Source organism: Podarcis vaucheri (genome assembly GCF_965113315.1).
Source record: "Podarcis vaucheri genome assembly, chromosome: 1".
Classification (NCBI taxonomy): domain Eukaryota; kingdom Metazoa; phylum Chordata; class Lepidosauria; order Squamata; family Lacertidae; genus Podarcis; species Podarcis vaucheri.
Window position 1 is genome coordinate 136,763,047 of NC_138759.1, and position 15,205 is coordinate 136,778,251.

Consider the following 15,205-nt stretch of genomic DNA (forward strand, 5'->3'; position numbering starts at 1 on the left):
AATGTCACCCCCCTCAGCGAAGACACCCGGAGCGGCCCACCCCCACTGCACCCCCTTCCTCTGCCCCTGCATGTGCTTTGCATGCAGAACTAGTTAGAAAGGTCTTAGGTAGTAAGGTTGGAAAACATAATTGCCTAGAAACTTGGAGAGTTGCCACTGGGCAGAGTAGACAATTCTGGACTGGGTGGACCAATCAATCCAGTGTCTTGGTATAAAGGAGTTCTGTCTAATTCTATGTGCAATTTTTACAGATCGCTGTCATGAAGGAGGTCAGTCTTACAAGATTGGGGATACCTGGAGAAGGCCTCATGAGACAGGGGGCTACATGTTGGAATGTGTGTGTCTTGGCAACGGGAAGGGTGAATGGACTTGCAAACCAGTTGGTATGTATTGGTTTATGTTTGTTCCTGAGATATCAAATATGGATCTGCAGGTGCTTCAGATTCAGTAAACAAAGCTCTTTATGGCAATGGTTTGAGGTAGATGTTGGCCTCTTGATTCCTTGACGGGATACTTTCTTTCAAAGATAAATGTGTGTGTATGTGTGTACACACACATATCTATTTGTCCTCCCTATTTTAGTGCTTTGAGTATGTTCTAACATCCTTAGGCTGTTATATATGGAAATCACTTAATGTAGCTGGTATGGCGATTGGGCCTATTTCTCACTCAGGTGGTCATCCTGAATGTGGGGAGAGTCATGATTGAATGCTCTTGAATACAAAACAATTCCTGCCACATAGAAAATGAATATAGCATTCAAGCTACTTCAGAGCATTACTTTTTCTTTGTATGGAAAAGGATTCATTCATGTGATTCCTGCACATGAAGTCTGAAGTGAAAGGTGAACACTGTAGTGAGAACTGGACTTCATGTTTGACATATTTTCTAGATATCCACATTCTGTTTTTTCACTTCACCTATTAGTGCAGTTTGGAAGGAGATAATGGAAGCAATTTCTCCTTCCCCTCCTCGGTTAAGAAATCTTGTTTCATCTTTTGACTGAAGAACTTTAATAACCAAAGTATCTTTCACAAATATTTTTCTGTAGCTGAGCGGTGCTACGATAATGCTGCTGGGACTTCCTATGTTGTTGGAGAGATCTGGGAGAAGCCCTATCAGGGATGGATGATGGTGGATTGCACTTGCTTGGGAGAAGGCAGTGGACGCATTACCTGCACTTCCAGAAGTAAGTATCGCCTTAAGGCAGAACGGTGGCCATGCACCAGTAGGATTTTTGTGATAGTCCAGCTCCCATTAGCTCTGAACGGCATGGCCAGTAGGGAAGATGGGAGTTGTAGTCCAGCAGTATTTGGGGGGCGGCAAAGGTGTGGAGGTCCTCCACACCTGCTGTAAAGTATTAAGTGGAATGCACAGGCTGCAAGACTAAGCACACACTTACTTGGGAGTAAGCCATATTGAACATACTGGGGCTTGCTTCTAAGTAAACATGAGTAGGATTGTGCTACACCAGTGCAATCTTGTGCATGTTTACCATGTGTCCTGCTGTGTCCTGTGGCTCTTAAGTGTACATAAGACTGTGGATGAAGTGCTAATCATGCTTTATCTTTTGATGTAACACCTTTCATTCACACTAATTGTCCTCAGGGTAATTTTCCTGCTCGCACTTTGGTCTTGCACTTCATGCTGGGAAAGGTTTTCCCATTCTAGGAATATTGTAAAATTTGATCAGGAAAGCTGTAACCAGTCCTTTCTCTTTTAGAGAAACTGGAGATAGACTTGTGAACTTCAGAAGCAGCTAGAGTGTTCTCCTAATGCTGTTTCCCAGATACACTAAGAATTACCGACAGATAATTTAGTGCTGCATCAATTATTTTTGCCACAAACTTAAAAGTATCTACAGGAAACCATTGGTTGGAAATTGTGGTTTTGTCTTCATTGGAATTTACTAGGAAGGCACTGCCTTGGAACCTGGAATAATTTAGAGTGAGGAAGTTCATTGAAGGAAAGTTTCCTGGCCTTTCTCTGCACCAGCCACCTGTGTCCCTCTTCCCCGGTACCTGTTCCACGTGGTGGTGGTGGTGAGGGGGCCTCCTAAGCAGTGTGGGGTAGGTTGAGGATTGAGGGAATGGGTACTTTTCCTTCCATGCAGTTACTTAAGTTAACTTATCTGAGGACACATTGTGATTAGAACTGGAATTTGAAAGATAACCAAAACAGTGAACTGCCTGCTACTCAAGCATTGTAGATATGCAGTCCTCTGTATTAACAGCTCTGAAATGGAGCAGTTACCGTGAGGTGGGGGGAATCCCATATATAGGTGATGGAGCCATTGGCATACATAGGAAGCATTTTTATTCTGGAGTTTGAACCAGTGAAATGTTTACAAGAAAAGCTTCCATATTTTTCTTTTTTTTCCTTTAAAAAAAAAGCCACTTAAAAGTGAGATCACTGACTGAATGTAAAACCCATATAATCTGACTTTGGAAACATCTGGTCTCCTAAACCTTGTGTCTGGTAGGTTTTGAGATATCTTATTTTAGTTTTTAATTGGTGACGCAAAGTCATGGCTTTTTACTAACATAAACAATAGTAGGCTCCCCTCAGGCATCTGGAGGACCACGGTGAGAACAGGACGCTGGACTAGACGGGCCATTGACCTGGTCTTATGTTTTTACGTTCATACGAGATTAAACTTTAAAGCCCTGGAAGACAACCTTTCATTTGTAATTGCAGTCGGACTTGTGGTGACAATACATATGCATTACAAAATGGGGACGACCAGGAGGTATAATGTTTGCAAGTACCAGTAAAAAGAAATGATCCAATTATTTGACATTGATATAATTTGTTTCATGACATGATTTGTCTATCATGATTTTTCTCCGATGGGTTGCTGTAAGAGAGAACAGAAAGTTTCAATATTTTTCAGAAAGTTAATGAGCATCTTCTACAAATCTAAAATGGAAACAATGGATTCAGTACAAATGGTAGATACATATTTGCTAATAATCACAGGTTTTACAGTGTTGCCCCATAGATTACCTCAGTAGCCCTATGGAGTAGGCAGTGACTGTTCCTCGTAGGCAGGCGAATTCTTGGGTTTATATAGCAGGCATGAGGAACCTCTGGCTCAGAGGCCCAGTGTGGCTCTTGGGGCCTCTGTATGTGGCTTTGGGGACTTCCCCAGACCACATACCTCACTGGCCCAGCTCCATGCTGCCTTTGACCACTTTTTTGCCTGGCTTTAGCTGTGATAATGGCTCTTGATTTCTTGGATGGAGGTTGAGATACTGAGCGATTGTAGAGGAGTTGTAGAAATGCCTGACTTGGTGTGGTTGGCATGTAGCTTGTTGTACAAAACTAAGGGTTACATCCGTTGCACTGTCCATTTTTGCCTCTGGCCAGCCCCCCGCTGCTGTGTAGTCCCCAGAAAGTTTGCTGATGAGGGAATGTCTCCCGCAGGCTGGAAAATGGACCCCATCCTTATATGGCATGTGGAAGAGCTGCTTGCAGATGGCATTGGGTTTGTTTATATGGATGGATTGGCATTTTGATTCCTGGTCTATGTTGATAACCATATCTGTGGACTTAAGCCCTTTCTGTGTGTTGTTATGGAGCTGCTCCACCACCCACAATAACATAGCCTCTGTTCTCATTTTGCCACACTGTTGTAGTCATTTTGGGGGATCCCCCCAAATTCAGGCACCAGTTCTGGGGAGTGAGCCCCACTGAGCTCAATATAACATACTTCCGATGGAATGTACGGTTAGAAAGCTTAGTTTTATTGAAGCTTTTCTGGCCTTTTTATGAAGCATGCAGCTGCTGGCCACCCAAGGATGGAGATCTCCTTGTAAATGAGCAAGCCTCTTAGAACAAACCACCATGCTTTATTCCCACAGAAGTTTCCTTGTTTCCCAGCTCTGAATGTTTTGAAAAGTGCTTTCCCAGGATTCCATTCACACACATGAACTTGGTGTATAAAACCACAGACCAGTTTCCTTGCTAGGCCATGGTATTCTGTCAATCTGATCTCATGGTTTTCTCAAGTATTTCCCACATGTTGGTTTTTGCGGCCAAAGTGCAACAGCTGAGAAATCATTTGGAGTGATTCAGAGGTTTTCTTCTACCCAGCCCTAGTATCTCCAGAGGGTGCCCACCCCATGACCCTGCATTTCTCAAGGGTGGGTTTCAGCTGTCAGGCACAGCGGGCAGGAACTTCCTGGTGCCACTTTGTTTCAGGGAAAGCAGCTGCATGAGTGGTGATGTGTGCTTGCACAGAGAGGTGCGGTGAGTGTGGTAATGTGTGCAGGAGAAAGACTTGAAGCTATCAGCATGTGGCGGGAGGAGAGTAGAGGAAGGCAAGCATTGGAACAGAATATTTATTCACTGACCAAGGGATGGGCCAGTTTGTATCTTCCTTGGGCACTTGCTTCCTAGGGCACAGGAGGTATGTTTTCCAGTGTACATGACCAGGGCAGAGTATGCCCCTCTTTGGCCCTAAGGTATATTTTTAATAGTCTCATACATATGTTTGCCATTACTGGGAGGGTTGCCTTGTATCTGGATGGCAGGATTTATCCTCTCATAATTGTCTAAACTGCAGCAGGCTGTTGAAGTTGCTCATATGGGCTTTGATAAAAAATCCACAACTGTCACTGGGCAACTGACTCATCTCTCTGTTTTAATCCTATAATTGCAAAATCAAAATAGTGATTTATCTCAATCCGTTGTTAACTAACATGCAAATTTTTCAAAGTAGTAGAAAAATAAATTCTGCTTGATTCTTGGCAACTAAAATAGACTGTTGGTGTTTAATTAGATCAATCTGTATGACAGATCAATGACTGTGTGAAAAAAAAATCAAATGTTTTTACCAGTCCCAGTGGATCAAGGTATCTGTAGCACACGGGCTGCTGAAATGGCAAGGGCTTCATTTCCCTATTGTGTGTTTTCATTTCCTTTACAGACAGGTGCAATGATCAGGACACCAGAACATCTTACAGAATTGGAGATACCTGGAGTAAGAAAGACAACAGAGGGAATCTACTTCAGTGCATCTGCACAGGGAATGGCAGAGGGGAATGGAAGTGCGAGAGGCATTCATCTCTCCAAACCACAGGCATAGGTAGGTGATCAACCTGGATATGATCATGAAATCTAAATGCATCACATTGGTGCTGTAACTGATTTGCTTCTTTTCCCTGCCTCCTTCCTACGCCTTCCTCAGCCTCTCACAAAAGAGTCCTTGTTCTATTTGTGGGACTTAGAGGGACGCGGGTGGTCTAAACCACTGAGCCTCTTGGGCTTGTCGATCGGAAGGTCGGCAGTTCAAATCTCCATGACGGAGTGAGCTTCCATTGTTCTCTCCCAGCTTCTGCCAACCTAGCAGTTCAAAAGCACGCCAGTACAAGTAGATAAATAGGTACCGCTGTGATGGGAAGGTAAATGGCGTTTCCATGTGCTCTGGCTTTCATCATGGTGTTCCATTGCACCAGAGGCGGTTTAGTCCTGCTGGCCACATGACCTGGAAAGCCGTCTGTGGACAAACGCCGGCTCCCTCGGCCTGAAAGCGAGATGAGCGCTGCAAACCCAGAGTCACCTTTGACTGGACTTAACTGTCCAGGGTCCTTTACCTTCTACCTTTACTTGTGGGAAGAAGTCGGTTAAGCTAGGATTGTGCATAGAACGGAGGAGCAGTAGGAGGCGGTGGCACTTGTTCTCTTAATAATTGCAGACTGTGTGTAGCAGGAGTGGGGATGGGGGCTGGAAGATTACAAAGCCTATGGGCTTTTCAGGTGCCATGGCTGTCCTCTGTTACGCTGTATATAAACTACTAGCAGGGAGTTCCTGGAGCGGCCCAGGTATTCAAAGAAACCCAAACATATGATGACTTTTAAATTGATAGTATAATTTGTGAGAGTTTGGGCTGTGTGGACATACATACACCCACACACCAATCCAGGACTCTGACCACCTGACGTTGCCCTGAATAATTTTTTAGGGATGGAAGAACTAATGATTAATTTGGATTCATTTGGTCCACCAGCTTGATTAAAAAATGGCACCCGGCCTGCAAACATAGATAAAGACCACCTCCTTCTCTTTGGAAACCCTTGTGGCAATGATGTCTCAAGAGGCGGATGCACAGGTTGGAACTGTACCACCAAACTGGGCAACAATATTTTCAGTGGTCTCCAAATTGGCACATTTTGAACTCATGGTGCGAAAGTCACATTTTGGACCGCCATATTGATTCAGAACAGCAGCCGGGGTCCCAACATTGATGAAAAGTGAGAACCCTCATGGCAATATAACTGGAGAGGCATTTGAACACGCAGAACAAATGAGCAAACCATTTCCCAAAATACATAGAAGATAAGAACCCTTGGCCTGTCCCAGCAAGGAAGTTGGACACAGGAAGAGAAGCAAAGGTGCCTCTGAATGCCACAAGCTGGGGAGGAGAAGCCTTTACTTTTTCTTTAACGTGTTCTAAAAACAAAATAGGCTGAACAGTTAATGACTTTTATTTCCTCATTTCGAATTTTGCAGATTTAATGAAACTTTAATTGGTTGATTAAGTGACTCAAAGGGGATAATTAACTGGCAAAGATGATTTAATCAAGGGACAGCCCTGGCTTTATGCAATGTGAACTGCAGGGTTTAATTGCTATCACACTTTCCTCTGAAGGAACTGCGTCTGCTACCATCACAGATGTGCGAACGGCGCTCTACCAACCTCAGTCCCAGCCTACTCCCTATGGGCACTGCATGACTGACAATGGCATGGTCTACTCTTGGGGGATGCAATGGCTGAAGACACAGGGGAGCCAGCATATGCTGTGTACTTGTCTGGGCAATGGAGTCAGCTGCCAGGAAACAGGTACGAGGCATTTCAAATTCATAAAAGATGATCACTTAGGGATACTTGAGACTAATTGTAGGGGCTAGGTTTGATTGAGGTAGGTCTTTTAAAGATTGGCGCACCTTAGGAGAATGGATCACACCTTAGCTGTTTCACTGCTACCGACCGCAGTAGGAATCAACTGGATCATGTAAAGGTACTGAGGTGCCCTGCCTATTTCTTTGATCTCCTTTGACTACTATGCCTGAGTCACCATGTATGCCACCATGTAACACTTATTTGCTACGATGTGATCATAGTTTAGAGAAGCAAGTCTCCCCATTCAACATCTCTCCTCAGAGAGAGAGCATTGAATACAAGAGCATTGAATACAACAGTTGGATGGTGCTGTAGAGTAAGTTATAATAGCTTCAAGCTGTAGGGAAAAGGGAAAAGGAGAAAAAAGCTCACTGTTAAGGAAGACATTGCATTGCATTGTAGTTGTGATTAGATGATAGGATAATGATGCAAAGTTTTGTTTCTAAAGCTGTGACCCAGACCTACGGTGGCAACGCCAATGGGGAGCCTTGTGTCTTGCCATTCACCTATAATGGGAGGACTTTCTACTCCTGCACTTCTGAAGGCCGAACTGATGGAACTCTCTGGTGCAGCACCACCTCAGACTTCGATCAGGACAAGAAATACTCTTTCTGCACAGAACAAAATGGTAAAGTTCTTTAAAAGGAATACATACTTGGGAGAAATAAGGTTTTGGGAGGCTAGCACTGTCCACGGAGGCACAGACCCATTAACTGAAATTTGCCATTGCTCCACTGAATTCAGTAACCGACTGTTTTTCCCTAACGTGACTTGTGAGGATGGAGGAAGACACAGCTGCAAGAAATACAGAATATAAAAGTCTGGTGGGTGTTGGTAGAGTGGGATGAGAAGTAGGATTTGAATCATAAAGACCTCATAATAGAACCAGTTCAGTGCCATAGAGAAAATATTTTTCTACACCAGAAACCTAGGTTCAAATCTCTTGTCTTTGCCAAATAGCCACAGGCAGGTTATTTATTCTGCATGTTTCCATTTTATAAGACTGGAATTAACAGTAACATGACTCACCGGTTTACTGGCACTCAGACCATAGTCTGAAGAGAATGTAAATCTAAATAAATGAATCCGCCACTCAGGTTCACAACTGGTTTCTTCTTGGGAAAACTGCACTTCCAGAGATTGGGTTGGAGAATTCTTCTTAGGAATGATTGGCTAAGGAATGCTTGGAAATTATTCTCTTATTTCACTCATGTGCTTCTGCCCTGTGTCTCATCAGCTGGTTCCTGGAAATGCACAAGGAGTAGTATGTGAAGTTAGAATATATGTGCATGTGCAGTTACGTATATTTGTATGCTACCTTTTCACAGTTCGTACCATGCTCAGGGCCACTTACAACATAAAATTACATAACTACAACATAAAATGTAATTATAAACAATAAATAAAACACTAACAAATACAAAACCAAGCCGAACAATTTCCGCATAAATCACAACAAATTCAAAAGTAAAGATACAAGAGACCAACAGCAGCAACCCTCCCCTCCCAAAGAATACCCCAGCCCCTACGATGGCAGTTTGCTCCTTCTAGTGTTGTGGGGGAAGGAGATTGGGTAGAAGTGGAGCTGATAGTCGGAATAGAGCTCTGCATCCTGGATCCAGGGCCCTTTCTCTGTAGTTGTCTGACTGGCTTCTTTTTCTTTTTTCAAATTCCACTAAGACCTATGTCCATATTAGGCTTGAGGGGAAAGATGCCTCATGAGTATGATCAGTGCAATGCTCTGATGTCACTCCTTAGATCTTGAATCTGCAGCCAGGTTGCCATATATAGCAGCAAACAGAACCTGAGTCTTATGTGGCCTTTCCCCCACCCCCCACCCCGAAGCATTTTGCCTCTGAGATGGGGAGGGAAATTTGCATTAAAGCAGGGATCTGCCTGTAGAGCGAAATAGTGCAGCAGGGAGTGGAGCTACTAGCTTTATCATACCAAGCCAGAAGCTGCCTGTCCAAATGATGTTAATGCTTTTAAACAATTCATTTGTCCATTATACGAAAGAAATACACCCAGTGCAAAAGTGCTTCAGATAAAGGATGCCAGCTGGAGTCTCCTTATCTGAATTTCTCCCCAGATTTTAGGGTTCTCAGTTAATTGATCTTGTTTGCTAATGTGCCGGTGCTGCTCCACAATGTGTCTTTCTTCCATTTTTTATTTCCATTGTTAATGAAGCTGAGCTGGTGTAATTTCCTATAGCTTCCAGTTTCCAGTCCCCCATTACAGGCTATCAAGGTGCACAAGTGTTTATAGCATATTGCACTAGCACTGGCGACACCACAGTTCCAATATGCACTTGACCATGAAGCTCTCTGAATGACCGTGAAACATTGTCAGCTCACTGCCTTGCAGGTTTGTAAGAATAAGGGGCAGGGGCAGGAAGCAGGGAGAAGACCCATATTCATCACTTGAAGCTCCCTGGAGGAAAGGCAGGAAAGGAATAGAATGCCTAAATAAATAAATAAATAAATAAGCACACTGGTTAAAAGATCACATGAAAGGGAGACCTGATGTGATTGCATTGTTAATCAAAATCAAAGTTTGTAAATGTCATGATCTGTGTAAAATGTGTTCTCCAGTGCATAATCTAATAATTACTTTGGATCGCTAGTAATCTGCCTCCTTACTTAAAATGAGTATATTCCTAGCTCTTTTAGTTGCAATAAAAAACCCTGGAAGCATTAGAGCTCAGGTGATGCTTTCTAGTAACAAGAACTGACAGGACCAGTGGTCAGCTGCTTACTGGGAGGGAGAGGAGTGAGGTAGCAGGCAAGACTGGCATGCTGCAAATGCACCAGCGAAACCAGTCCAGTGCTTCCACCAGTGCAGTTGGGTCTTCCTCCTCAACCTCCATCTCAGCAAGCAGCAGCAGTACAACCAACCAGCGGTCAGGTAAGCGCTGCTGCCCCATCATTTCTGAGTTTCATTCCTTTGTTTACTTAATGTTTGTTCATCACTTTCATTTCCAAAAGTAACAACAGCTGCTAACAACAACATACCGGACTCAATACAATCAAGTTCTCATGTGCCTGCCTACTCTGTGGACAGGAATTGGGGCATTACTTTCATGCTGCACCTACTTTTATCCCACTTTGATCTTTTTAAAGAATGCGCTTCCTTTAGCAACTGGGAGTGGCATTGATTATAATGTTGCCATGTCAAGGTCCACATGGAAGAGGGGAAAGAATAATTAAAATAGAACCACGCAAGCATCTGCCTAGTCTTACTGGCTATTTTAAACCATTGGGTTGTAATTAGGGATATAAGTTAAGGTCTTATTTAAAGGCTTAGAGAGTGGTTCTGCTCTCAGGCAATCTGCCCACCATCCCACTGATTTTCCAGGATTTGAGTAAATTTGTCCCTGCCCTGCCCTAGCAGCTACTTCTGCACTATGATGAAGCTGTAAAGTCAGTGAGTTAAGACCTCCCATTGCCTCCAACTTAAAATAGCCCTCTATCTCCCTCTCCCTCTCCTTTATTTACATGATTAAGAACAGAGAGATGTTATACAGCCCCAACCAAGGAGCAGTGGCAGATAAAATTAATAGACTGTGCCGAAATGGCAAAACTCATGGGAAGAATTAAAAACCAGGAAGAGTTAACTTTTAATAAATGGGGAAAATATATAGTTTATTTGAAAAATTATTGCAAACAATTAAATTCATTAGCAGGTTTGATGTAAACTTGTAGCTAAAGAATTGGAATAAGGAATAATTAAGGATTAGTAAAAATTGGAAGTATAAAGGAGATGCAGGGGGGATAATTATAACATAAGGACCCACAAAGGGGTGGGAGGGAAGTCAAAGGATATGTACTTTGCGTTGTTTTTTTATTGTTTTGTAAAATTTGAAAAATTCAAAAATTAAAAGAGCAGAGAGATGTCTCTTAGTGAACATCTTCTGCTCCGGTTTCCCAGTGCTCCAGCGATGTGTCTTTATCTTTCCCGCCCAGTCTCTAGATTAGAGCATAGATGAGGCCCTGTTTTTAAAAAAGCCTGAGGATCAGCTGCATTTCTGAAGCATCAGGGAATGAAAATGATGACTGTATTAGATTCACAATTCTTGGGTGAGCAGGAGTCATATCTGGCTTCAACTCTTGAGAGCAGAGTTTGGTTTTCACATTCGCCAGGAACTTTTTTTGAGAGGGTGAAGAAAACCATTTGTGGAGGACTGCTTTTGCAACTTAACAAGAGTGTAGACCATATTGGTTAGATGCTTTGCAAGTTTATTCCATTCACCCTCACAACAACCCTGTGTTGGAACCAAAGGCTGTGGCTGAAGATACATGAAATCTTCTCGCAAATTTATTTTAATATTTTATTATTTTTTTCTTCAGAAAGAACATAACTTAATCACATAACTAATAAAGTGATGGGCATAATAATTGGGCATGTGCTTGGTTGAGGGTAACTCTGTATAGGTTTTTTGAGCTTGTGTAGGATTAGGACTCTGTAAGGAATGCCCTGCTGAGCTGGAATTCAAATCAAGCTTTCTTAAGAGCAAAGACTCTGTATTGCAGCAAATTGCATACTCTGAAGTGACATATCAAAAACACCACTATCCTGAATATTGTGATGTTATGGAGATGGGTCTCTGTGAATGGCAGTCATGCTAAGAAGTCAAGATAAGGCTTTGCAATGTCCACTTCCATGAATGGCTATTTCTGTCTTGCAGTCTTGGTTCAGACACGTGGTGGTAACTCCAATGGTGCCCTGTGCCACTTCCCCTTCCTCTACAACAACCAGAATTACACTGACTGCACTTCTGAGGGACGGAGAGACAGTATGAAGTGGTGTGGAACCACCCCAAACTATGACGCTGATCAAAAATTTGGATTTTGTCCCATGGCAGGTATGTTGAACATATATTTAGCGAGAGTCCAGTACTAAGATGTTTGACTGGTGCTCTAATTCTTTGCAGATTGTGAAAGAATTTTGTCTATGTGATGCTGAAAGATCACTAATTAAGCCTCAGAAGCTGTCTATAAATATTAGCCTCAATCATATTCAGCCAATATTCCATTCTGGAATCCAGAACCTTGTGGGAATGCATCTTTTCCTTAATTCAAAATAAGAGTGCAAGCTTCAGCAGTAGCTGCAAATTCCAAATTGCATCCCCCTCCCAATGTAAATTAATCTCATTTGATATGCGTTGCTGAAATAGTTTTACATTACAACTTTAGCAAACACATTGATATCAAAACTCTTATGGAATCAGTAAGACAGAATGAAAATTTGTTCAAATATTTTAACAAAATTGTTTGAAATTGTTCAAAAAAGAAGACTGCCACTGTACTTTGCTTAATATGAAGCATGGCGTACACAAACATAGTCCCCAACAAACAAACCTCACTCTTTGTTATTCCTTGAACAGCTCATGAGGAAATCTGTACCACCAATGATGGAGTCATGTACCGTGTTGGAGACCAGTGGGACAAACAGCATGACATGGGCCATATGATGAGGTGCACTTGTATGGGAAATGGGCGTGGAGAGTGGACCTGCATTGCTTATTCTCAGCTTAGAGGTATTTGCCCATTTCTGCTTGTATGCTCAACTTGATACGGCCATTTGCCGTCTGTATGACAAGGATTAATTAGAGTGGTCATATGATGTGGGTGCAAGGGGGTAGGTAATCTTCAGATATGATTTTGTTGTTGTTGTTGTTTAGTCATTAAGTCATGTCCGACTCTTTGTGACCCCATGGACCAGAGTACACCAGGCACTCCTGTCTTCCACTGCCTCTCACAGTTTGGTGAAACTTGTGTTGGTAATAATAATAATTTATTATTTATACCCCTATTATTTCCCAGCCACCCTGGGCGGCTCCCAATCAAGTGTTAAAAACAGTACAGCATTAAATATTAAAAACTTCCTTAAACAGGGCTGCCTTCAGATGTCTTTTAAAGATAGGTAGCTTCGAGAACCAGCATAGTTTGACCGAACTGCGGGAGGCAGTGGAAGGCAGGAGTGCCTGGCGTGCTCTGGTCCAGGGGGTCACGAAGAGTCGGACACGACTAAAGCAACAACAACAAAAGCTTTGAGAACACTGTCCCACCATCTCGTCCTCTGTCGTCCCCTTCTCCTTGTGCCCTCCATCTTTCCCAGCATCGGGGTCTTTTCCAGGGAGTCTTCTCTTCTCATGAGGTGGCCAAAGTATTGGAGCCTCAGCTTCACGATCTGTCCTTCCAGTGAGCACTCAGGGCTGAGTTCCTTAGGAATGGAGAGGTTTGATCTTCTTGCAGTCCATGGGACTCTCAAGAGTCTCCTCCAGCACCATAATTCAAAAGCATCAATACTTCAGCAATCAGCCTTCTTTATGGTCCAGCTCTCACTTCCATACATCACTACTGGGAAACGCATAGCATTAACTATATGGACTTTTGTCGGCAAGGTGATGTCTCTGCTTTTTAAGATGCTGTCTAGGTTTGTCATTGCTTTTCTTCAGATATGATAAAGCTCTCTTAATTCTTTATTAATTTGTAGATTGTATTATTCCATTGGCTTCATTGGGAATTGAGGCAATCCCTGCAAAACTCAGGGCATTTAGTGCAGCTATGAGTAATAATGGGCAAGGCTCTTTGCTCTCCTGAGCGAAATCTTATGAGGAGCGTAGTAGTCTCTGGTGGAAAATTTCAGTTCCTGAAAATTGCTAGAGACACATAGACATTTGCTCTGAGACAAAAATCTCACACACAAACTTCTTGAATCCTTCTTTACCATTTGTGCATTTGAGGCCTGGTACAGACCATTTTTGTCTCCTTGCGGTTGCCCACAGGAGAGCGTGAGGCTGGGCTTGGAAATCCAGTGGTCAGCACAAGGCAGTGCCAAACTGGCTCCACCACGAAGGGGTGGAAGTTTAGGTGACGCTGGTGGTCCTCTGCCAGTCTGCTGGGATGGTGTAAATTGCAGCAGCTCCACAATATGGCATGGCATTGGGCCTGCACTCATTTCTCTGCTGCTTTGCCATACGCACCGCAAGCAATTTGAGATCTCAGGCTGATCTTGTGGCTTCGCAAATGCTGCTTTGTACTCCAATGCTGGATGGTGCCCAAGCCAGCATTCAGACTTCTGACCTTGAAAAAAGAAAAGAATTGCTGAGTAAATATAACACATCCCCTTTGAAATGGGATAAAGCATGTGCAGATGAAATGCATGCATACTAATTTGCATAAACAGAATCTCAGTATAGGATCTCCTGTATCTACCCTTTTGGTACCATGTAGACACCACTCCCAGATTAGTTTGGTTGGTACAGATGTGCTGAAGGACGAGTGTGGAGCCCCTTCTTCAGCGATATCTTCCTTGGATGAGGAGGAATCACTAATCTACAGGAAAACTGGGTAGGAAATTCTACTGAAAGTTCCTGAGTCTATGGATAGAGAAGTGCTTAGACAGCATGAAAGAAAAATAAAAGAAGGTGAGAGTGCAGACATTTCATCATCTTGCATTTGCCTCACACCAGTGGATTACTGTTTAGAAGAAACAGGGTGGAGAGAAGACTTCCAGCTGCTGCTGAAATGGAATATAATTTATAGGGGACAGTCTGTTCCTGATTTTTCTTTGGCACGTTATGTAGCTCCGTAACTTCCCAGTTCCCTGTGTTAGTGTTGCCCAAAGTGTAGGTAGGCTTAGAGTGATCTCTAGTTGTGCTCACCCTGCTGTGTCACTACTGTACTCTCCAATGAAGTGGTGATTCAGAATTAAAGCTGATTTTTATTGCCACTAGGCAATCCAGTTGTTATTCTGTACACCTGAGGGATTGGTGTTGGAAGGAAAGCAAAATACATTTTAAGATTTTGAATTGTGTTGGCTTTTTAGTCTTTTTATGAAATTCAGCATCCCCCCTCAAACCTTTGTAAAGAAATTGGGAACAGGGCTGGGCGATATTAGGTTTTCAACATTGGGGTGTATCACCAGCCAAACTTCATGCTTTGGCGATATACCGTGATGTTGAAAAAAGATGCCTTGTCCCCAGTGCTTTGCTGGTCGGGGGCCAAAGCAGCTGAACCAGGTCCACTCAGCTGGGGGGTAGGAGGGCTCCTGCCCCACAGCTGAGCGAGCCCATCCTGTATTAGAGCCTGAGAGACTCCGATTGCAGGACTTCTTCTGCCTTTACTAGTGGGCAAGCAACCTCCTTCTCTCTCTCTCTCTCTCTCTCTCTCTCTCTCTCTCTCTCTCTCTCACACACACACACACACACACGCACACACTTGCCCAAAGATGGAGGGAGCCCAGCGATACAGCTTGCTTCTCCCTCTGCGCTGGCATGAGGGGCAGACTGTGATGGTG

The 15,205-nt window shown here is 43.3% G+C and overlaps 1 protein-coding gene across 8 annotated transcripts in view; it reads left to right on the forward strand.

Annotated features, from left to right (window-relative positions):
- Positions 1 to 15,205, forward strand: part of FN1 (fibronectin 1) — a 76,329-nt gene that overhangs the window by 6,228 nt on the left and 54,896 nt on the right. For all 8 annotated transcript variants that reach the window (XM_082221452.1, XM_082221453.1, XM_082221454.1 and 5 more), the window contains exons 4-10: positions 252 to 383; positions 1,052 to 1,189; positions 4,931 to 5,089; positions 6,653 to 6,844; positions 7,353 to 7,532; positions 11,589 to 11,765; positions 12,288 to 12,440. In XM_082221452.1, coding sequence (XP_082077578.1) covers positions 252 to 383; positions 1,052 to 1,189; positions 4,931 to 5,089; positions 6,653 to 6,844; positions 7,353 to 7,532; positions 11,589 to 11,765; positions 12,288 to 12,440 — 1,131 coding nt within the window. The remainder of the gene's footprint in view (positions 1 to 251; positions 384 to 1,051; positions 1,190 to 4,930; positions 5,090 to 6,652; positions 6,845 to 7,352; positions 7,533 to 11,588; positions 11,766 to 12,287; positions 12,441 to 15,205) is intronic.